A 24,331-nucleotide genomic window follows, 5' to 3' on the forward strand; every position below is an offset into this window, starting at 1 on the left:
CATTGGAACCATCAACATTGTCTAGTTTGCCCTACAAGATGTGTGTGTTTGCAGCATTCACCAAATTCACCTGGTGCTACCATCTGATTTGCTATCATCAAGCCCATTTTAGTCATTCACTGTAACCGATCCAGATTCTACAAAGCTACCATTCCAGGGCCCTTTCACACACCCCTATATCCCAGAATATCAATACAGAAAATCCTACAATATCTGCTTTGAACTGGGTTATCTGAGTCCACACTGCCATACATTCCAGTTCAAAGCAGATATTGTGGGATATTCTGCCTAGATATTCTGGGATATAGGGCTGTGTGGAAGGGCCCATACTCTCTCCTCCAAAACACCTTTATGACATCTCACAAGAAGGCATTTTTCTACAAGTGCAGAGGGAACACCTTTACATCTTGAATGCTTCTCTGAAGGTTAACCACTGAAAGCAGGAGAGAGAAAGCCATGCCACTTTCCTATTCAGCTTAAGAGACACAACAAAGGCAATCTGATTTAAACACTGTGGACACTGGGAGACCCACCTGAAACTCAACCCCCTTCCTCAATATTTGCTGGCATGCCCTATATAGAGGGGCAGGAAAGTCCAGCGTCCCTTTCTCTGAGGATCTCCAGCATCAGGTGGGCTTATTAGGAGAAGCAGGAGTGTTGGCTAACGGCAATTAGAGCCTCAGACCAAGCCCATTAGCAGCCGCAGAGAGGAATTCAGGTTCCTCATCTCAGATCAAACAGGCCAGAACTCTGTCTGCTCATTATCCTCAGAGCTAGAAATAGAAAGCAGGATGTCAGTCTTCCATCGCCTTTGCTCCAAACCTAGCCCACTGAGGCTTGCCTTTCTCTCCCAGGAGACCTGGCTCACAGACCTCCAGGCTCAAACCTACTGGACCCCATGTCTCTCCTGGGGTTCCTATTACTTTCCATTCTGGATTAATTAATCCAGAAACAAACAGGAAGATGTGTTCCCCATCCATCTGCAGGGCTGCTGAAAGGAATTCAGGACAGGTGGGAAAAAATGTGAATACGATGACCCACTGGCAGGGGTAAGAGGCCCTCGTTCACTTTCAGCCTGGCGGTCTCAGCTTCGGGGCAGCTCCATTAGTACATCTGTGGGAATTAAGTGGCCACTTGTGGCTTCTGTGTAAGGTAGTAATTCTACTTTGGTCCAAAAATTTAGGAGCCAAAAAGCATTAAACCACTTTGCAGATAGTGTACCGTGCTTTAGATAGCTTCTTAAAATTTGGATTAAAACCTGGTATAGACTCACTACGTCACTGATATGGAAGCCACCAGGTGCCACTAGCAGGGATCATGTAACTCTCAGAAATTTGAACATATGGATTTGAAATTCTTCTCCTTCTGTCCCCAGAAATAAATATACACAAAATACAATGAAACAATGCTTTTGCTGGTAAATGATATGAGTGGGCTTCATTGCTTAACAAGCCTGGGTCTTTTGCTCTAGTTTAACCTGACAAATGAATGGCTGATGATGGATTTGACAAGTAATTTTTAATAGACTGTGTAATTTGATGAAAGACTTGGAATTTTCAAACACTCTCTCTTTGATATTAGAATCTCTGTCTGAGAATGGAAAGTCCCTGCTCAAAGTACAAATCCCCAAATTGCATAGGCTGGAGCCATGCCAGTTAACGTAGTAGCAAAGTTCTAGATTTGTGTAATGTGTAATGACACCTTGTAATGACATTGAATCTCTCTTCAGCCTTGGAAATTCAACAGCCATAAAAATCTGATGAAGAGACAGAAAGACAGTAAGAAGGCACTTTGCATTTTGAAGTGGGACAGGGAGATAGAACTGCGAACTGTGGCTGAAGGTGAAGCAGGCTTGAGTATAGAGTCTCTCTTTCTGGACATCTAGTATACATTGAGTGGATTTTATGTCAGTTCAAGGAGTGCCCATTTTCTCCCCATTCTACTGTATTCATAAATCAAACTGATTTTATTACAAAAAAAACCCCATATGCCTGTAATACTCTTTTATCAGAAGGAAACTTAACCATACAGTGCTCCTTTGGACTTCTCATTACTGGGAGAACACCTAGTGCTGTATTTAACAACCCCAACTGGCAACCATAAGGGAATTGTTAAAATATGTTAAAAGGAAATTAATCAGAGTCCAGGCACAGATAACCAAAATTATTACATATTTTCTAGGTAAGGACAAGGAATGTTCTGTCTTACTGAAGGTGAACCACTTAAGTCCCCTGCTCCCAGGGTTTTAATAGGAAGCATATGAGGGAGTTCCTGACTATCAATCCAAGTAGGGAACACATCCCATTTGGGAGGTCTGAGAGGTAATTGGAAGTCTTTGATACTGGAGTTTATGACTGATTGTAAATGTACGTCTGAGATATTGGTGTGTGGGGTTTCCGGGATGGCCAGGCTCATCCACCCTACAAGTACAGGTACTCTTTTATGTTAAATATGGAGTAGAGATATTTGTGCTTAGAATCACAGAGTTGGAAGAGACTTTGTGGGCCATCCAGTCCAACCTCCTGCCAAGAAGCAGGAAAATTACATTCAAAGCACCCCTGACAGATGGCCACCCAGCCTCTACTTAAAAGCCTCCAAAGAAGTTGCCTCCACCAGACTCTGGGGCAGAAAATTCCACTGCTGAACATCTCTCACAGTGAGGAAGCTCTTCCTAATGTTGAGATGGAATCTCCTTTCTTGCAGTTTGGAGCCATTGTTCCTTGTCCTAGTCTCCAGGGCAGCATTACACTAGCTTGTTCCCTCCTCCCTATGACTTCCCCTCACTATTTATACATGGCCCTCATCATGTCTCCTCTCAGCCTTCTCTTCCACAGATAAAACATACCCAGCTCTTTAAGCTGCTCCTCATAGAGCTTGTTCTCCAGACCCTCGATCATTTTAGCCACCCTCCTCTGGACGCATTTCAGCTTGCCAGCACCTCCCTTCAACTGCAGTGCCCAGAACTGGACACAGTATTCCTGTTTCCTTTGTACAGGAGTCCTGTGCAAATGTTGAGAGCCAACTATACTTTTCGGTGCAAAACAATAAGAAATACGCCACATTTCAGACACTCCTCCTCTCCAACACCTCTTGTTTAGTAGCGGGGGGAGAGAGATCAGCACTACCTATTCTACATTTCACGTTTTGATGCCTCTGTTTCTTATCCAGAAAACCTGAGCGTTTTGGCACTAGCCTCAACTTCCCAGCACTATCTCTAGCCTTACCGTCACTTAGAAACTGGAGCAAAGCCAGGTCAATGGGCCGTTTCCATTTGGATCCCTTCTGCAATGCAATGCCGTACCCTGTGGTAGCAAAGACTTTGCCACTTCCTATGGTGACAAGTTTGCAGCCTTCTTCTTTGCGGGCCATGTAGTTGAGGACAGCTGCATCATAAATGAAGGCATCCAGCTTCCTGCAGTCAAATAATCAACACAGACAGAGATAGAGAGACAAGCGCAGTATTGGATGCAGCACCTGCAGGGACAGTGGCTGAGTTATATCTCACTGAATCAAAATATCTGGCTTTTAACAGATCTTTTTCTTACCACTAAATTTATTCATGTTGAAACAAACAGAGGGCATCCTTGAGGGATAAGGACAGCTTGCTTTAAGTGCAAGATCTTTCACCATCTTACAAACAATTGCTAACATTCACAGTTAGAAAGGAAAACTCCTCCATAATCACTTCTTTTCTGGCCACAACACACCAGAGTGCTTTTAAATAACAAAGCAATATTCAAGAGCCATCAGTACTGCTAAAAGAGAACTTTAAAAAAGTCTAAACAATGTTTTCAACAGAGAACTATTAGTTTCAGTGGTTCTTACAGCTTGTTGGGAAGAAATGCTTGTAATTCATCAGGGAAGAAAAATAGTAGCTAGCTTTGGATACCAAACTGTAATGGGATAGAATCATACAGTTGGAAGAGACCTCATGGGCCATCCAGTCCAACCCCCCGCCAAGAAGCAGGAAAATCACATTCAAAGCACCCTTGACAGATGGCCATCCAGCCTCTGCTTAAAAGCCTCCAAAGAAGGAGCCTTCACCACACTCCGGGGAAGAGAGTTCCACTGCTGAACAGCTCTCACAATCAGAAAATTCTTCCTATTGTTCAGGTGGAATCGCCTTTCCTGTAGTTTAAAGCCATTGTTCCACGTCCTAGTCTCCAGGGCAGCAGAAAACAAGCCTGCTAAAACACAGCAAAATTGCTTCTTTGTCCTCAGACATAATATAGGCTGGAGTTGGGACCCAGAAGACCCATCTTGGTGGCCTGCCCAAGAGTGTGGCCTTCAGTAATGCCAGTAATGCTGAGCCTTTGTTGATTCTCCGTCTGACCAGTTGACCTCAGGGCACAGATTTTATTACATGACTAATTTTCCCATTAAATCAACAAAAGCTTTTTGCAATTGTTAAGAGAAGATTCATTCAATAACCAGGAGAGGGGGGAGAGGGAAGCTTTAGTGCTAAAACTGCATTCTAGTTTCGTGCCATCTTTATTTTGGTCTCCTGCAGTACTGTACTCTTTTTTTCGTGTCAGGAGCAACTTGAGAAACTGCAAGTCACTTCTGGTGTGAGAGAATTGGCCATCTGCAAGGACGTTGCCCAGGGGACACCCTGATGTTTTGATGTTTTACCATTCTTGTGGGAAGCTTCTCTCATGTCCCCACATGGGGAGCTGGAGCTGACAGAGGGAGCTCATCTGCTCATCCACTCATCTGCACTCTCCCCGGATTCGGACCTCCGACCTGTCGGTCTTCAGTCCTGCTGGTGTAAGGGTTTAACCCACTGCGCCACCGGGGGCTCTACTGACTTTGCACTGACTGAAGGATTTTAGGAGATAAAGCCCCCAAAAGGAATATTTTCCCGATTGTATAGTTATCAATTTCTATCTAGACATCTTTGTTCCATTTCTGCTTCTTTGTACACTGTATTTTACACTCCTAAACAGAATCTGATTGAGTGCTTGATTAGAAAGAAGTTACTACAATCAGCCGTCTTTTTAACTTTTTACAAAGGCAAGCAAAAGAGTGGTAGTTGTGAAAATGTGTGACAGGATTTAATAAGAAGGAACTCATTTCCAAAACACATTAAAGAGCAGCCTACTAATTTTAAGGTGGGGAACTTAACACTTAAATCCTAATATAGGAAGGATGTGAGGGGGGTGGGGGGAAGCTGAAGTGTTGGCTGCTGCAGCAAAAGGCAATTGTGGGTATAGACGGCCTTCTAAATACTCCTTCTGTGTCTTTTTTCAAGTTGCCTGTTCAATTTATGGCAGCCTCATGAATTTCATAGGCTTTTCTTAGGTAAGGAATATACAGAGGTGGTTTCAGCAGCCCCTTGCTTTTGTGATATACCCTTTAGCAGCTGTCATTTGCTGGTGGTCTCCCATGCCAATACTAACCAGAGCTGGTCCTCCAAGATCTAGATGGGATCTGCCATAGTGAAATGGTCCATAAAATTCTAGCTGGACCAGACTGAACAGCAGGCAGGATTACCATAAAAGTGTCCCCAAAGAGGACACGAAGGAAAGGTTAAAATGTAGAGACAACCAGAGCTCATGTTATCTCAACTATAGGCTTTTTTGAAGCGATGATCCTATGTCATCAACTCAGCTGGACTGGCCACATTGTCCAAATGCCAATCACCGTTTCCCAAAGCAGTTACTATACTCCCAACTCAAGAATGGGAAATGTTTTGTTGGTGGACAGAAAAAGATATTTAAAGATGGGCTTAAATCCAACCTTAAAAACTGTGGCATAGACACCGAGAACTGTGAAGTCCTGGCCCTTGAGCACTCTAACTGGAGGTCAGCTATGACCAGGAGTACTGCAGAATTCAAAGAGGCACAAAGGGAGAAACATGGCAAGAGGAAGGCATGTAAAGCCAACCCTTACCAGGACAGCCTTCCTCCTGGAAACCAATGTCCTCACTACAGGAGAACATGCGACTCAAGAGTGGGGCTCCACAGCCACCTGCAGACCCACTGCCAGGACACTATACTTGGAGGACTATTATCCTTAAGCTATGAGGGATCGGCCAAGTAAGTAAGGCTTTTCTTTTTTCAATGGAAACATATGTTGGTTCACAGTAGGTAAGAAGTGGACAGAAGTAATGAGGATGGAGGCTCCAGGACTGAAACCAGAGCAAAAAAAGGCAGTTCAGGATAGAGAATTAGGCCCACTTTGGGGATAGAGCAGCATGCTTAGAAGAAACTGCCATCTATAGTCTTCACAGGATTCCAATCTGAACATCCCATAAACATTATTTGTCTGAACCAGTAAACTTGCAGTCTAATGGGCAACCCTACTTGTTTTAATGGCACACATTCAAAATCATTTGATATTGACAAATTTAACAAACCTTATTGCAATACAAAGGAGTAAATAAAGAAAAACGCTTTTTCCATCCCTTTAAAATGCATGGTTGTCAGGAAAATAGAGATCTCAATTCACATACACATTAGTGAGAAAGAGAGAAAACTTAAGTTTGAGTAATTACTTTTTGACTACAGCTCCAAAGATTCTCTAGCCAGTGCAACCACTGGCAGGATTTGATACAGGATTCAAAGACATTTATTCCTTTCTCTCTCTGCACTAGCAGAATAAAGTTGGCTAGGTAAATTAGTGAGACATGCGTTTACGATCTTGAGTAGGCAGGGTTAAAAGACAAATCACACATCCCGTAATCCAGCCAACTGGCTTTTTAAATTGGTAGCAGTGAGAATCCCAGTCCTCCAAAGGCTGCTCAAACAAGCTAAGCTATAAAGCACTCCTATATCAGTGAAAAATAATATTTAAGTCACAAGTGCCCACCAGTTCACATACAAAACCCCCATGCAGAAGTCTCATTAACAGCATGATGACATAGCTCAATCCTACATAGCATGCCTCACTGTGGACTTGTCTGGTTGGTTTATTTATGAAATGAGCCAGTAGGCATCCATAGATGTTCACAGGAGTGCTGTTATGGGAAACAGTAGGAGGGCATTCTTGCTGGCATATACAGCAGCTACCGGGGCTATGCAAACACTTGTTCACCAATTATGCATGGAAGCCATGCACAGCCTCTGAAGAATTTAACATGATCTATTTACCTGGAAGGAGACTCTCCTCTGTAAATGAGCAGAGGGCTGCAATCTCATTAGGAATGTCCCTGTCATTGGCAGCTGTCTCAACCAGTAGATTTGGGGTGTCACAAAAGAGCAGCAACTTGTCAGTTATTCACAATCTTATTATTGTATTGTTCGTGCTTTCAAGAAACCCTTGAAAGATTTTCTGCCTCCTATGCCAAAATAACATGCCTGGCTGTGGATACTAGGCACCTGGACTCGGGTGGGTTGGGAAGCACCATTTACTACTCCCCCCCCCCCCCCCCCCCGCCCAGACAAGCAAATGTCTTAAGCTGGGCCTCTTTGATTAATTGGTTAGATAAAATCCATTACGAACATTTTAGTTTCATTAAAAAGGCTTAATAAAGCAATGTATATACACACACCCACATTGTATGTGCCATCATGGGAGAAGCATTCCCTTTGGCATAAGCAATTGGAGTGCCTCTTCTGAGAGGAAGCCTGTTGTACAAAACATGGGTCCATTATCTAGTAAAAATGAAGGCAGTGCTCTTTTCTCTTTCAAAGTGACTTTTCCTATGCCCGTTCCTGAAAATATAGTTGGTTCACTGGCCAATTATTACATTGCCTAAGACTTAATTTGGGGTCCCCTGGTGGTGCAATGGGTTAAACCGCTGAGCTGCTGAACTTGCTGACCGAAAGGTTGGTAGTTTGAATACAGGGAGCAGGGTGAGCTACCACTGTTAGGCCCAGCTTCTGCCAACCTAGCAGTTTTAAAACATGCAAATGTGAGTAGATCAATAGGTACCGCTTTGGCGGAAAGGTAACAGCGCTCCATGCAGTCATGCTGGCCACATGACCTTGGAGGTGTCTATAGACAACGCCAGCTCTTCAGCTTAGAAATGGAGATGAGCACCACCCCGCAGAGTTGGACACAACTAGACTTAACGTCAGGGGAAACCTTTACCTTTACCTTTACCTTTAAGACTTATTTAGTAAAAACTAGCTGTGCCCTGCCACGCGTTGCTGTGGCCTATAGTAAAACTTATCAAAGTTGAGGTAGATATCTGGACTATTATGAAAGAGAGGTACCTACCTATTCCTTCCCCCTTTCTCTCCTTTCTTCCTTCTCTACCTTTTTCTTTCTTTCCTTCTTTCACTACTTGGTTTCATCCTTTTCTCTTTCCTTCATTCCCTCCCCCTTCCTTCCTTTGCCTTTCTTCCCTCCCTGTTTGCTTCCTTCTTTCTCTTTTTATTTCCTTTTATTTCACCACCATCATAACAATAACAATAATGCAATGCATTGCCTCCGGGACCTGACACCTCTCCCATTCCCCTTAAAAGGGTCTCATAGGAATAATAGCATCATAATAATAATAGAAATAACAACCTTTACCCACCACGCATTGCTGTGACCAACCTTCCCTCTTTCTCTCCTTCTTTCCCTCCTTCCTTCCTTCCCTCCCATCTTTCCTTCTCTTCTTCCTTCTCTATCTCCTTCCTTCCCCCTTTTTCTTTCTCTTCTGGCCTCTTTCCTTCCTTCTCTCTTTCCTTCTTTCCTTCCCTCCCTCTTTCTCTACATCTTCCCCCTTCCTTCACTCCCTCTTTCCTTCCTTCATTCCCTTTTTTCTTTCCTTCTCTCCTTCCTTCCTTCCCCCTTTTTCTTTCTCTTCTGGTCTCTTTTCTTCCTTTTCTCTTTCCTTCTTTCCTTCCCTCCCTCTTTCTCTACATCTTCCCCCTTCCTTCACTCCCTCTTTCCTTCTTTCATTCCCTTTTTTCTTTCCTTCTCTCCTTCCTTCCTTCCCCCTTTTTCTTTCCCTCCCTCTGTCTCTCATTTCTTCCTTCTCTACCTCTTTCCTTCCTTCCCCCTTTTTCTTTCTCTTCTGCTGTCTCTCTTTTCTTTCCTTCCATCTTTCCTTTTCTTTCCTTTTCTTCTTCCTTCTTTCTCTAACTTTCCTTCCTTCCCCCTTTTCTTTATCTCCCTTTCTCTTTCTTCCTTCTTTCCTTCCTTCCTGTCTTTCCTGGATTTTGACAGGGCGGGAAGGGGTGCGGTGGGGTTTGGAGGTGGCGTGAAGTAAAAGGAGGTAAGATTGGGGCAGGCGAGTGATGGAGCGTGAGGTTGTGTGTGTGTGTGTGGCAGCGGGGGGAGTGATGGAGCGTGGGGTTGCGTGTGTGCGTGCGGCAGCGGGGGGGAGTGGGGTTGCGCGTGTGTGTGTGGCGGTGGGGGAGTGATGGAGCGTGGGGTTGCGTGTGTGTGTGCGGCGGGGGGAGTGATGGAGCGTGGGGTTGTGTGTGTGCGTGCGGCGGGGGTATGTGTGTGCGGGAAGCGGCGTGGCGGGGCTTGGAGTGGGCATGGCTTCCGCAGAGGGAACTGTGTGCGCGCGCCAGGGAACTTGCGGCTGGGCACCAATGCGCATGCTCAGTTGTTTTGCCGTTTTGTGAGTGTGTTGTTGTGTTGTTTTTCATTTTGAGTAGATATGTTTGTACCTTATGGGTTGTGTTATGGGCATGGGAATTTTGGTTAAGTTTCGTTGGGGAGTTTGTGAATTTTGTTGATTTGCCGTTTTGTGAGTGTGTTGTTGTGTTGTTTTTCATTTTGAGTAGATATGTTTGTACCTTGTGGGTTGTGTTATGGGCATGGCAATTTTGGTTAAGTTTCGTTGGGTTTTTTTAAGTTTTGTTGTTTTGCCGTTTTGTGAGTGTGTTGTTGTGTTGTTTTTCATTTTGAGTAGATATGTTTGTACCTTGTGGGTTGTGTTATGGGCATGGCAATTTTGGTTAAGTTTCATTGGGGTTTTTTGAGTTTTGTTGTTTTGCCGTTTTGTGAGTGTGTTGTTGTGTTGTTTTTCATTTTGAGTAGATATGTTTGTACCTTGTGGGTTGTGTTATGGGCATGGCAATTTTGGTTAAGTTTCATTGGGGTTTTTTGAGTTTTGTTGTTTTGCCGTTTTGTGAGTGTGTTGTTGTGTTGTTTTTCATTTTGAGTAGATATGTTTGTACCTTGTGGGTTGTGTTATGGGCACGGGGATTTTGGTACAGTTTCGTTGGGGGGGTTTTGAGTTTTGTTGTTTTGCCGTTTTGTGAGTGTGTTGTTGTGTTGTTTTTCATTTTGAGTAGATATGTTTGTACCTTGTGGGTTGTGTTATGGGCATGGCAATTTTGGTTAAGTTTCATTGGGGTTTTTTGAGTTTTGTTGTTTTGCCGTTTTGTGAGTGTGTTGTTGTGTTGTTTTTCATTTTGAGTAGATATGTTTGTACCTTGTGGGTTGTATTATGGGCATGGCAATTTTGGTACAGTTTCGTTGGGGGGTTTTTGAGTTTTGTTTCCTCGTTGGATGCCCCTAACAAATTTATATATATAGATTAGCCACTATGCTTCTTACATGGTCAACAGTATGGTGTGAGCAGAAAAGTTCTCCATGTCACCAGCTACCTCCAACACACTTAACCACTCAGGACACTCACACAGAAACATTTTGCAGAGCTTTCACTGGAGCCATTCATGTACTATCACAGGTGCAGGAAGGAGGAAGCACAGAAATCTTTTAGTTACTATTGCACCCCAAGCACAACCATATGAGTTCTCCATCAAATAGATAAGGCCTCATGGACCGATATAGGGAGTATAGGATGTAGGGAAAAGAATGGTATGCAAAAAATCTTGGGATCTTTGTAGTGCTGTTTTATGCACCTTCCACAAAGCCATAGCCAGACCTGCCATTAGGCAGAGTGAGACAACTGCCTACCACAAGAGTATGTCACAAAAGAACAGAACATTCCTTATTATTGAATTTTTCATGGTAGTATATTTATTTTTTCTGGATCCTACCACTTCTCTTCCCTCTTTATGCAACCCCTCCTCTATGCACCATAAAAAACAACCACAGAGGCCTGAGAAACTAGGATTTGGGCAACATAGAGATCTGCATTGGGAAGGAGATGGGAAGAATGGCCCAATTCCCCTGGCACTGAATACCTAATTATACCATTGCATCTTGTCCATCGCCAGGAAGGGAGGAACAATGTGAGACTACCATTGTGTTTCATGTTGGAGAGTTCAGGTGCCAAAATAACATGGCTCACTAGGATACTATGAACTTTGACTGCGGTGGGTGGGTCGGATAGGGACCATTTGCTGCTGTAGCTCAAGAAGCAAAATATTTTAGGTTAGCCCAGTCATGGGCAAACTTCGCCCCTCCAAGTGTTTTGGGACTTCAACTCCCACAATTCCTAACAGCCAGTAGGAGTAGAAGTCCAAAACACTTGGAGGGGCGAAGTTTGCCCATGCCTGGGTTAGCCCCTCACAGACTATCTTCTCAGGAAACAGAGTTATGAATGAAAGGTGAAGATAAACACTGAAAGGAAAGGACCTTGCCCATGTCCTACCCCTGACCTCCTCCTTCTTCATTTCCCCTTCTTTACTACTTACCCTGTCTGCAGGTTGTGGAGTGCATCTTCCACACTGCGCTGGTTATACTTTCCCATATATTCATGCATCTCCCCATAGTTATTCCGAATGTTTTTCTCAGTGCTCCCATTGGGAACAGTACCAAATCTCAGAGGCGGATAGTGATGCTGCGGTCTCTGGAACTGTGAAGGGAGGGAAAGACAAATTATATGCAGAGCACTGGATTTTCCCGCTGTCCCATTCCCAGGAAACAAAATTGAGCACAATCAGGAATATGGTGGCAACTGTGAGCTCTGCTGCTGGAGATCATTTTGGCCTGTTGTGCCGTCATGGTCCATTGGCTGAGCAATAAGCCTGAAATTTGGCTAGCCTTGGTTAGTACAAAAATTACCTACCCAAACATTATGATTCTGCATGTGGGGAAACACCCTATGTGTGAGAGAAAGATGAACAAAACAGATGGGCAGAAAAGTGTGTGGGTGGATGGAAAGCTAAGAAGATACTTGGAGATGAATCGCCAGATAGATCAGCATCGGGTAAGGTTCATTTGTTGGACTATAATTCCAAAAATTCCCCAATTGTGTTAGGCATAGGATTCTGGGAGCGGTAATCCACAAATTACTCCTCCAAGTTCAGGTAAATAATATGTTGGTAATAATGTGTTTGTATGATGTGTTGTATATTGATGTTTGATTGTTTTAATTGTGATAATTGTTTTAACTATGGTGTTTTGTACATTATGTGTAATTTGTATAGGCATCGAATCATGCCTTTTTTGTAAGCCACCCTGAGTCCCCCCTTGGGGGTTGAGAAGGGCGGGGTAAAAGTACCCGAAATAAAAAAATAAGCAAACAATTAACTTAATTTTTATTCCATCTTTCAAGAAGCTAAGTGCATGGCTCCCATTAACTTCCAAATATTATCCTCTCCTTGGAAAGATGGAGAATTTTAGGGAAGGGCAAGGCAGAAGGATTTTTTTCATGCACATAATCATGGATTTAACTCCTCATTTCCATCGGGGTATTTGGAGCTACCACAGAGCAGGAAGAATTTTGTAATATTTTGCGAGCTAACTCTATGTTATGCGCATGTCCCTGAGTCCCAATACTTTTATATTTTAAATGAAAAGTAATTTAGTGAGAGGGAATTTACAATGCTAGTGCAAACATACTTTTGGAATTCTACAGGGGGAAAATGCAAATGTGAGAAAGTACAATAGACATGGTGGCACCGTCTTCTCTTTTGCCACTTCACCACAATGTACTCTTCCAAACTGCTTTTCCTTTTTTTTAACAAAAGCATTTTGAGGTCAGTATCATGCATTTATGAGTAATTCATTATTTAATTTCCACATGTTGTGATCGTTCATTATATTTAAGAGTCGAGTGCCTGGAAAAGTAGATGATCTTTGGGCTTATAGCAGTGTTTCTCAACTTGGGGGTCAGGACCCCTGGGGGATTGTGAGGGGGTTTCAGAGGGGTCGCCAAAGACCATAAGAAAACATATATTTCTAATGGTTTTGGGATTTTTTTTGGCAGAGATGGCTGAAGATCTCTCTGCCTCCTTTTTGGAAATAGACGGTGAATCCTCCCACCAAAAGCCCTCCTCCGCTCTTACTGGCCGGCCTCTCAGCCAAGGGGAGGGCTGATTCTGAGACTCCAAGCGGGGAGGGGAGAGCAGGCATTGTCGGCGCATGGCAGCATGTTGCGCGTTCCGGGTAAGGGAGCGCGTGTGAGACTGGAGGGAGGCTCGTGCCAGCGAGTCCCTTCACGGCATGGCGATTCTGTGTGGGAAGTTTGGCCCAATTCTATCATTAGTGGGGTTCAGAATGCTCTTTGATTGTAGGTGAACTATAAACCCCGTCAACTAAAAGTACCAAATGTCAAGATCTATTTTCTCCAAACTCCACCAGTGTTCACATTTGGGCATATTGAGTATTCGTGTCAAGTTTGGTCCAGATCCATCATTGTTTTGAGTCCACAGTGCTCTCTGGATGTAGGTGAACTACAACTCCAAAACTCAAGGTCAATGCCCACCAAACCCTCTTGGTCATGGTAGTTCTGTGTGCCAAGTTTGGTTCAATTCCATTGTTGGTAGAGTTCCGAATGCTCTTTGATTGTAAGTGAACTATAAATTCCAGCAACTACAACTCCGAAATGTCAAAATCAGACACACACACCCCCCTCCAACCCCAGCAGTATTCAAATTTGGGTGTATCAGGTATTTGTGCCAAATTCGGTCCAGTGAATGAAAATACATCCTGCATATCAGATATTTACATGACGATTCATAACAGTAGCAACATTACAGTTATAAAGTAGCAATGAAAATGATTTTATGATTGAGGGTCACAACAACATGAAGAACTGTATTAAGGGGTCGCGGCATTAAGAAGGTTGAGAACCACTCGCTTATAGGAAGCAAATATGCTTTTCATATGCAAGAAGAGACAGCAAAATCATATGGAAACAGAGAAAAGGCGAGAGGTAAAAAGACAATCTGAGACTAGATTCCACCATATCTTTTTTAAAATGTAAAAGCGCCAAGTGTTCTGACTCCCCTGCTCCACCCCATGCTCTTTTGCTGACTGAGATCAGATCAGGGTGAGGGAGAGGAGACAGGTACCAGCCTGGGATGGGAAGGTTATATTAATAGGGGAAGTGGCCAAGAGAAGAGATTTTGTTTAAAACTGTTCTGCTGTCATGACCTCAAAATCCACCAAGACAACTATTTTTAAGCTTTAAAAAAAGACTTTGTGTAGCTTGGCCTGATATAGGCTACCAAACAAAGGCTGAAGAGACACAGATGCATTTCTCCAAACCACCTTTGACAGAGAAGATCTGGAAATGTCCCTAACCAAGAAACATTAAAGGTGAGGACAAACAATAAATTGGTGGTGGTGGTGTGTGTGTGTGTGGGGGGGGGGGGGGGTGTTGTCACTGAATGGGAAAGGCCAAGAATGGATTCATAAATACGCAAACACAATGAAAAGATAATTCTGGATATCGGTGGATTCAGCAGTTGGCAGACACGATTGTTGACATGGAGGTGCACTAAGAGAGCGATCAGCAATACTGAAATAGACTGGGATACATTTAGAAGTATGAAGGGCAGAGACAGCCTGTTTGTTCTATTAGAAGAGATGGCTTCAAAAGCCTGGTGGATAGAGAAAAACATTTTTGGCATGTTCATAAAACCGGCTCTGTACAAAAGCTCTCCGAGACAATTCAGTCCCTCCTTGATATTCCTGGGGCAACTGGGCCCTCTGATAAGGCAACCAGGAGAAGCAAAGAAGCAGCAAAATGAAAAGCATCCCAAATTATGTCCAAAAAAGCTCCCAGATTATCAGCAGCAATGAGAAGGGAAGTGTGAAGAGGGGGAGTAATGGATTTCCTGTAAATGGAGATGATGGAAGGAGGCTGCTAGAGATCTAAAGGCCTAGAAATTATTAGACAAAAATATTTGGAGAAAGTGAAAGGAGAAAATGGGAGATGTGTTGTCGAAGGCTTTCATGGCCAGAATCATTGGGTTGCTGTGAGTTTTTCGGGCTGTATAGCCATGTTCCAGAAGCATTCTCTCCTGACATTTTGTCCACATCTGTGGCAGGCATCCTCAGAGCTTGTGAGGTCTGCTGGAAACTAGGCAAGTGATGTTTATATATATTTGTGGAATGTCCAGGGTGGGAGAAAGAACTTTTGTCTCCTTGAGGCAAGTGAGAATGTTGCAATTGGCCAAATTTCTTTTGTGTCAGGAGTGACTTGAGAAACTGCAAGTTCCTTCTGGTGTGAGAGAATTGGCCGTCTGCAAGGACATTGCCCAGGGATGGCTGGATGTTTGATGCTTTACCATCCTGTGGGAGGCTTATTTCATGTCCCTGCATGGGAAACTAGAGCTGAGATGGGAGCTCACCTCACTCCCCGATTTGAACAGCTGTCCTGTCGGTCAGCAGTCCTGCTGGCACAAGGGTTTAACCCACTGCATCACCAGGGCTTACATTGGCCATATTGATTAGCATTTAATGGCTTTGTAGTTTCAAAGCCTGGGTGGTTGCTGCCAGGGGATCCTTTGTTGGAAGGTGTTAACTGGCCCTGATTGGTTCCACATATATATATAAACCTCTCTTGCTTAGTTTCCAACAGACCTCACAAGCTCTGAGGATGCCTACCATAGATGTGGTCTTAAGGTCAGGAGAAAATGCTTCTGGAACATGGCCATACAGCCTGGAAATCTCACAGCAACCCAGAAAATGGAAGATCTCTACAAAGTATCTGGAATGTGTATGACAAAAGAATAGGGGGAAAGTAAATGGAAAAGAGGTGAATGGCGCAAGGTGAAAATGAGTATGGGGATGGGGGAAGAGGTACAAGGCAATAAAAGTTTATAGCACTTAAGGAAAAACCTCCTGTGGCAGCTGGAAGTCTAATTTATTTATAGTGCAATAAACATTTGTCAACTAGTGTCTGCTTTGTGAGATACATGGAGGATTTCCATGGCCACATATTTTCAAGGGAGGTGAGGAGATAGACTCTGTTTTCCATCTTTCTGATTCCTTCCTTGCTTAGTAATCTGCTGATAAGGACCAATTGTCCTTCAGAGGTCCAAATGGACTCTGCAGAAGCTGTAAGAAATAGTTTGCATGAAACTGTTGCAGACCAAAGGCTGTCCAGCCATGTTACACGAGTAATTCCAGCCATTCCTCTGGTATTATTCAGGCACAGCTTCCTGTCTGGTATATTACAGCCTTAATGTATACTCTTTTCCTCCTCTGCGAACCCTGCCTAGACTTTCTTCCTTTGCCACTTCCCTCAAATTGCTCCCTACTCGGTGCATGTTTGTTAATCTGAGCCGTTTAATATTTATCTACAATTGTGTTTCATGTTGGACGTTAATTACGTCCATTAATTACATCCCAGCTCGTTAGCTTTTAACGAAAGGGATTCAGTTGGAGCCGGGCCGCTTTGCCACAGCTGGTCCGGTTTGTGTGGCCCCCTCCTTCCCCACAGCTGTGGTTATTCGTCAGGGGCTAATTACCAGGGGATAATCAGACACGTCCTGGTTTATAAATACACACGATGCATGCTGGGCACCAGCAAGACGTCCCATTGAAATGCTGTATGGAAATGCAATATTTGATCCTGGGAGTTTGGGTTAACTTTCTTTCACCTGGGAGCCTCTTCAGGTCTGTTCATAGAATCATAGAGTTGGAAGAGACTTTGTGGGCCATCCAGTCCAACCCCCTGCCAAGAAGCAGGAAAATCACATTCAAAGCATCCCCAACTGATGGCCATCCAGCGTATGCTTAAACGAAGGAGCCTCCACCACACTCTGGGACAGAGATTCCACTGCTGAACAGCTCTCACAGTCAGGAAGTTCTTCCTCATGTTCAGGTGGAATCTCCTTTCTTGTAGTTCCTGGTTTTTGTTTTTCATGTCTGGAGCAACTTGAGAAACTGCAAGTCGCTTCTGGTGTGAGAGAATTGGCCATCTGCAAGAACCTTGCCCAGGGGATGGCCGGATGTTTTGATGTTTTGCCATCTTTGTGGGAAGCTTCTCTCATGTCCCTGCATGGGGAGCTGGAGCTAACAGAGGGAGCTCATCCATGCTTTCCCCGGATTCAAACCTGCAACCTGACGGTCTTCAGTCCTGCCGGCACAAGGGTTTAACCCATTGCGCTACTGAGGGCTCCAGTGTTGAACCATAGCTTCCATCGCTCCCAACTAACATAACCATTGGGAACTTCTGGGGGTGTTGAGTTAAAGAAGAGAGGGTTAAGTCATTTGCCCTCAGTCCTATACATATCTGTGTGCTTGCAGACCACTTGAGGAGAGTCACTCACAAAAGAAATCTAAAGCTGGAAACCAAGAATCTTAGGCACCTTCCACACAGATGAATAAAACCCCACATTATCTGCTCTGAACTGGTATATGGCAGTGTGGACACAGATAACTCAGTTCAAAGCAGATATTGTGAGATTTTCTGCCTTGATATTCTGGGTTATATGTTTGTGCAGAAAGGCCCATAAACTGGTGAGACAGGAAGGTGTAATGAGGTATAATAGTTGATAAGTTTAAAAATTACATAGTGCTAGTGTTAAATGCTATGCTCTATGACAGGGCTCCTCAAACTAAGGCCCGGGGGCCAGATGAGGCCCTCCAAGGTCATTTACCCGGCCCTCGCTCGGGGTCAACCTAACTCTGAAACAACTTGAAAGCACATAACAACAATCCTATCTCATCAGCCAAAAGCAGGCCCACACTTCCCATTGGAATACAAATAAGTTTATATCTGTTAACATTGTTCCTCATTTTAATTTGTATTGTTTTTAAGTGTTTTTTACACTACAGATAAGATATGTGCAGCATGCATATCATTCATGTTTTTTTAAAAAAATATAACCCGGCCCTCCCAACAGTTTGAGGGACTGTGACCTGGCCCTCTGTTTAAAAAGTTTGTGGACCCCTGCTCTATGACATATGCATGAATGCATCATCCTGAGCAGTTCTTTTGGAACACTGACAGGCAATCTACCTTGTTGGCATTCCCTTTATTTCTAGAAGAAGAACTGTAGATCACATGCTAGAAATATAAAGCACAATGAAATACAAATGTCCTTGTTTGATATTAGGTAGAAGGGCCCAGTCTGAATTCCAGGCATGTACTTACTATGACCTCCTTATGATTCCCAAACTTTCCTATGTCAGTTCTTGCACTTCGGGGGAGAAGTTATAACCCTATGCATCTGCCTGCCAGTCTGATCCTTGAACAGTTTCCCCTTCACTGACATTCCCTGCACAGCAGCATGGGCATTTTAAGGCCACTGCTGAGTCTACCAGGTAGCTTCTCTGGAAGCTATTTAAAATCAACCTTGCAAAACCTAAGGTACCCAATCAAAGGCGGGTTCTTTGTAAGATGATCAGTTGTATAGTAAAAGATGGCATTGCAACGATAAATTAGACAGCTGAGAAGGAACTACAAGCAGATTTTTTAAAAAATGTGTGTGAAAGGTTGTGTGTTTTATCTGGTATGAGGGCAAACTCATGCATTGCATATTGGTAGTTTTTGGAGTGAAGGAAAAGAAAATGATTTCGAAGAAATAAATGGAAGAGAAAGATAATGAGAGTTGTCGAGTGGGAATTGATGAAAGTGTGTGTATATATATATATGTATGTTTGATTGCATAGAGCAAAGCTTGGACAAGATATTTTCTTGGACTGCAAATTATTTCCAGAATTCTGCAAGCTGCTGTCCAAAAAAGGGAGCATTTCTTAACTCTTGGCATATATCACTGGAAGAAAGAAGGGAAACTAATGAGGCCTGAATTACTATTTTTTCGGATGCATCCTTCCTTTCTCCTCACCTTTTGGTCACTGAGCCCAGACACAGTGTCGACGTATTCCTCCTGGATCATAAAGGCGGCCAAGTTGGCTGTGTAGCTGGCGAGGAAGATGACAGCAAAGAAGGCCCAGATCAGCACCATGATCTTGCTGGTGGTGCCTTTGGGGTTCTCAACAGGCACAGAGTTGTTAAACACCAAAGCCCAGAGCAACCAGATTGACTTCCCAATGGTGAACTTGGAGCCTCCAGTGCCTAGTGAAGAAGATGGAGGAGAAGTGGGCCAGGGAAGGGGGCGAAATATAAACAAAAAGCTGACATTCCCTTTGGAAATGTTAATGTACCAGGCTACCTGAACTGCTGATTCCTTTTCTTTGGAGAGCACCCCCCACCCTAACCAGTGTCCATTTTCTGAAAGCTTTGGTGCACTTACGTTTACTGGCGCTGAGGCTGCGGTTGTAACCTACTGGGCTGAAATATTCAAAGATGAAGACGGTCACTGCAACAACAGTCAGGCACATGACAAACATCATCACCCAGACAGCAGGGCTGTAGGGTTCTGTGGGAAGAAAAAACAGGGGTACTGGTGATGGGATGCACAAGACAGACCGGGCCCTGATGGGTGAAAAGGAGGAGTCTGAACCTTTGATAGTGAGGGGCTCTTTAAAACAATAATAACATTTTAAGAAAATGTAAAGCTGCATCAGCACCGTGAGTCCAAAGTCACTTTAAACTGGAACTAAATGGTTCCTCAAACTAGCTGTGGGAATCACACTAATTTCAAGACAGAAGGGAGTTAGGGATTTGTGAAGGAACAGAATATTCTGAGGACTTATTTACACAAATACAATTCCCTTCATCATTCTGAGTGAAGCCAAACTGCATTTTCCCAGGCTGTAGACCAAAGAGTGCTCCTTCAGGGAAAAAGCAGTTTCTTTCCCCCTTAAGGTAAAGGTAAAGGTAGTCCCCTGACATTAAGTCCAGTCATGTCTGACTCTGGGGGTTGGTGCTCATCTCCATTTCTAAGCCGAAGAGCCAGCGTTGTCCGTAGACACCTCCAAGGTCATGTGGCTGGCATGACTGCATGGAGCGCCGTTACCTTTCCGCCGGAGCGGTACCTATTGATCTACTCACATTTGCATGTTTTCGAACTGCTAGGTTGGCAGAAGCTAGGGCTGACAGCGGAAGCTCACGCCGCTCCCTGGAATCGAACCTTTCGATCAACAAGCTCAGCAGCTCAGTGCTTTAACCCACTGCGCCACCGGGGCTCCTTCTTTCCCCCTTAACCTCATACAATTTTAAATGCTGCTTGAACTGGGGGCCCTTCCACACAGCCCTATATCCCAGAATATCAAGGCAGAAAATTCTACATTATCTGAGTGTAGATTCAGATAACCCAGTTCAAAGCAGATTGTTGTGGGATTTTCTGCCTTGATATTCTGGAATATACGGCTGTGTGGAAGGGCCCTGGGCTGACATGATTAAGATGTGTCCATCCCATGATGCCACAAATGGACAAATTGGCATCTCTACAGCGACAGTTTTCTCTGTTTGTTTCAAGTTTAATTTTATTTGAAATACCTTTTTTTAACTGACTGATCTATTTTTCTGCTTTTCACTTTTCAATGTCTACAGTGGGTTACAAATATTACAATCACATTAATATTTAAAAACACTCAAGACAGAGCCTCAGCAATAGTAAAAGATCTTAGAAGAGCTTCCTCCATAATTATGTTAAACTTTGAAAACAACAGGTGAAAGGAAGGGACATTTTAGGATTCCTGGATTCTCTTCCTTCATGTACCCAATTCTGGAATAACATTATCCGACAGGCTCCTTGCCTATCTCATACTAATGTTCTCCCCTGCTTCTTACTTTTCCCCATCCTTGAACTGGGATTTTACCTAGAAAGGCAGATGGTGAAACAGTTCCATTGCTACGGGACACCATAACGCTGATGCCCGTCTCGACAAAGGGCACAGAGAAATCTATCACTTCAGCTCTCTCTGCATTGATAGTCAAGGATCCAATTGCCATGTCAGCTCGCTTGTAATATACCTACAGAGAGAAAGAAAGGGAAGCAAAGTGGGTACTAAATGCTAGGAATCCTGGGTTTTCTACAGAAGAGTCCTTGCAGTAGTCTCTCCTGAGACATGGAGACAGGGCAGTAGCTTCTGTCTCCTTACTCCATATGTGTGTATGCCTTCAAGTTAGGTACAAATTTAAGATGATCCCATGAATTTCACATAGTGTGTGCATACTAAAAGAAATGGAATCAGGCATGGTTAAGAGGGTACGAGGCCAATCTGGCAGCTCCTCTTCAATTGTTTAATTCACTTCCAAGGAAGGCTAGGCTGGCTCTCCTCCCCATTATTCTTTGGTTGTCAATCATGCAGGGTTTTAGAAATGACTAGCTTGCTCAGGAAATGGCTTTTAGTGGGCGTAAAAATATAAAGTTTTGAATTGATTTTTAAAATTCCTCTTAATTTGGTTGTATTTCATAGCTTTTCTGCTTGTATTTGTGCCTGACTTTAATCTTTTTGTGAGGTAGCACAAGTTCCAATTTGGGGAGAAAGGTGAGAAATAAACAGAATTAAAATATAGAGCCATGGGGAAAACTTCCCTAACTAGATGATTTCAATGCATTTAAAAAGAAATTCCTACTGGGCATTCATTTTCTCATTCAAATTATTAATATGTGGAAGTGAGAATAAACATGGCGATCATACACAAGTATCTTTAGGAAATGTAGCTCCCAATCTTAATCTGTGGCCTTGGTTCAGTGACTAAAATGTATGTGTGCATTTATTTCCAATAGTTAGGCTGGGTGTCTGTTTGGAAACACAACTCTTTCCTTAAAAAGGCCTTGGATTATTCCTGCAGTCCTACAGTCATTCTCAGTACATTGTTTAAATAGTTCTTTCCTTCAAATATAGACTGAAGACAGCCTATGGCAAATCTTGTGAATTCTGTCAGTCAAAGGTCTCCAATTTTCACTCATCTGTGAAAAGGAATAACCTCCAGGATTCTTTAATTCTTTGGGGGAAAAACTAGAATGTGGAGAGTGGGAGTGGGATGGGGTTAAGTGTTTGTATGTCAGTTCAGATTCTATTTCCTAGAAAAGAGGAATGGCGTTACCTCTCCAATCATGCCGTTCCACATGCCATTGACTTTTTTGCCATGTTTGCCATTGGTGACAAGATAGAGATCATAGGTGAAACCCAGAGTCTTTGCCAAGCGCTTCAGGATGTCGATGCAAAACCCTTTGCAGCATCTCTTTTCCAGGTGATTACTGTGGAGAGTACAAGGAAGGAGGAAAGGAATTCAGCAAGTGGCTTAGCAGGCTGTGAAAGCTGAACAAGAGTTAGTGTGGTTGCAATTAGAGTGGCAGATGAGGATCAGTGAGGCCTGGGTTCAAGTTCCCAGTCACTTACATTGCTCACTGAGTGGCCTTCAGCCATTCATGTTGTGACAATACAATGGGGGCAAGTGAGAACTGCATGTAAGATTTGTGTGTACAATTTCAAGTTCTTTGGAGAAAAGGCAGTATATAAGTGGAACAAGAGCATAAAAAAGTAAGCAAGCAAGGATCTGGTCAATGGTTGGATGGGAAGTCACACTGAACTTTCTCAAGGAAGAACAGGACCTAAGTATAAGCATAAATTTTAAAATTACCCTAACTTTGGTGACCCTCAGATAGTATCATGGACATACCTGTTGGTGCGGTTGACAGGATGGCGGCAGGGCACTGAGTCCCGGATGCAGGTCTTTGTGGCAGGGTCTATGTCATCCACAATGACAAAGGGCCTTTCTTCAAGTGTTGCCACCATGAGGTGCTTGTTGTCATCCACAGGCTGTAGGAATTTCCTGAACCGTGACATGCTGAGGATTCTACGCTCCCACCTTCCCACCTGCCTCCCGGGGGCACAGAGAAAAGGTTAGATATACCCCAAACCTTCCCTCCCAAATATTCCAACACTACCAAAACCGACCACAGATTTACACACAATCTGCCATTCACACACACACACATTCCTGTCCGTTCTGAAAGATTCTCACACCTAACTTGCACTTTTTTCCAGATTGACACTAAACCTTGTATTCCTACCTAAAAATAACTCCCACCTTTCACATTACCTTTCTATTTCAGCCATACACTTAAGGCAACCCTGACTGCAACAGAGACAAGATATATTGCAAAGGACATACTGGTAACAGTATGTCTTTTACAAAGTTCAAATAGGCAGACGGCTAATATACTCAGACTTTAAGCTCTGTCAAGAAAGAAGCCCCAAAGCATTACCCAATGCCTGTGTGTATTCTGGAATTGTTTTCTGTTATATTTAAAGGCCCTTCATAATCAGGTGTCCTATGCTATAGTTGTTGAGGCAGTATGACTTAATGATTTGTGTGCTGGGATGCGGCTCCAGAAGCCAGGGCTCAAATCCCCAATCGGTCATGGAAACCCGCTGAGTGACCTTGGACAAGACACATTCTCTCGGCCTCAGAGGATGCCAAATCAAACTTCTCTCAACTAATCTTGCCAAGAAACTCCTGTGATAGCCTTAGGGTCACCATAAATCAGAAATGGCTGGAAGTCACACAACAATAACAGTAAAAACTTTGCCTACTAAGGTTTTGTATAAATCCAACACTGTGTGAACAGGCTTTGCTCATTGTCCAGTAACTGAATGATAAGACTTGAATCAAGGATGCAGTCACTTCCCTATCAGATTAACTAGCAAACCACAAATCGGTTGCTCTCCCTTGCAAATTGGCTTCTCTGGCTCCTTTCTGTTGGGCATCTGCAGTTTTAACTGCTCCACACTGCCATCTGCATTGTGTGAGTACCTGACTTTGAGGCAGTGCTGGCATGTGAATAGCTGTACCTGACAACAGCGGGGGATTGAGACACTGATGTTTCAGCTTTAAGTGCTTATGGCTGTTGAACACTTCCTCAAACTGCTCCAATTTCCAAGTTAATAGTTTTTTCCCCAATTTTGCCAACAATGTACCTTCCTATAAAGCTCTTCCTTGCCATAGTGATTCCACCAGTTAACACTGTCCCAGTCTCCTTCCCTCCATCATGCCAAACACCCCTCAAACTCACCACCTCCCAGGTACGGTCTTTGCTGAGGGAGATCACAGCCAAGGACGGATTGATGAGGTATCCTTCTTCATTAAAGGAGAAATCCTTGTCACCCCAAGTAACATTCATGAAGTACCTGCAAAAAACAAAACAAACAACAAGATGGAAACTTTCCATTGTCAACCTGTGCCCATCCACCACATGCTGCTATCCCAGCCTCATTCCCTCTCCCTTTCTTTTCTATGCCTGGCATTTCAGGTAAAGGAATTGGTGAGCCATGTATATCCCAGAATATCAAGGCAGAAAATCCCACAATATTTGCTTTGAACTGAGCTATCTGAGTCCACACTCAGATAATGTGGGATTTTCTACCTTGATATTATGGGATAAAGAGCTGTGTGGAAGGGTCCTAAGACTGGAGGGTCAGTAAATAAGTA

The 24,331-nt window shown here is 43.6% G+C and overlaps 1 protein-coding gene across 4 annotated transcripts in view; it reads right to left on the reverse strand.

The window, feature by feature from the left end:
- The window catches only part of GRIN2D (glutamate ionotropic receptor NMDA type subunit 2D), a 68,251-nt gene that overhangs the window by 11,846 nt on the left and 32,074 nt on the right, over positions 1-24,331 (reverse strand). For all 4 annotated transcript variants that reach the window (XM_060780390.2, XM_060780391.2, XM_060780393.2 and 1 more), the window contains 8 exons: positions 23,916-24,030; positions 22,520-22,716; positions 21,944-22,097; positions 20,710-20,863; positions 19,239-19,364; positions 18,831-19,060; positions 11,496-11,656; positions 3,225-3,412 (listed from right to left, as the gene is read on the reverse strand). In XM_060780390.2, coding sequence (XP_060636373.2) covers positions 3,225-3,412; positions 11,496-11,656; positions 18,831-19,060; positions 19,239-19,364; positions 20,710-20,863; positions 21,944-22,097; positions 22,520-22,716; positions 23,916-24,030 — 1,325 coding nt within the window. The remainder of the gene's footprint in view (positions 1-3,224; positions 3,413-11,495; positions 11,657-18,830; positions 19,061-19,238; positions 19,365-20,709; positions 20,864-21,943; positions 22,098-22,519; positions 22,717-23,915; positions 24,031-24,331) is intronic.

This window comes from Anolis sagrei, chromosome 6 (genome assembly GCF_037176765.1).
Source record: "Anolis sagrei isolate rAnoSag1 chromosome 6, rAnoSag1.mat, whole genome shotgun sequence".
NCBI lineage: Eukaryota > Metazoa > Chordata > Lepidosauria > Squamata > Dactyloidae > Anolis > Anolis sagrei.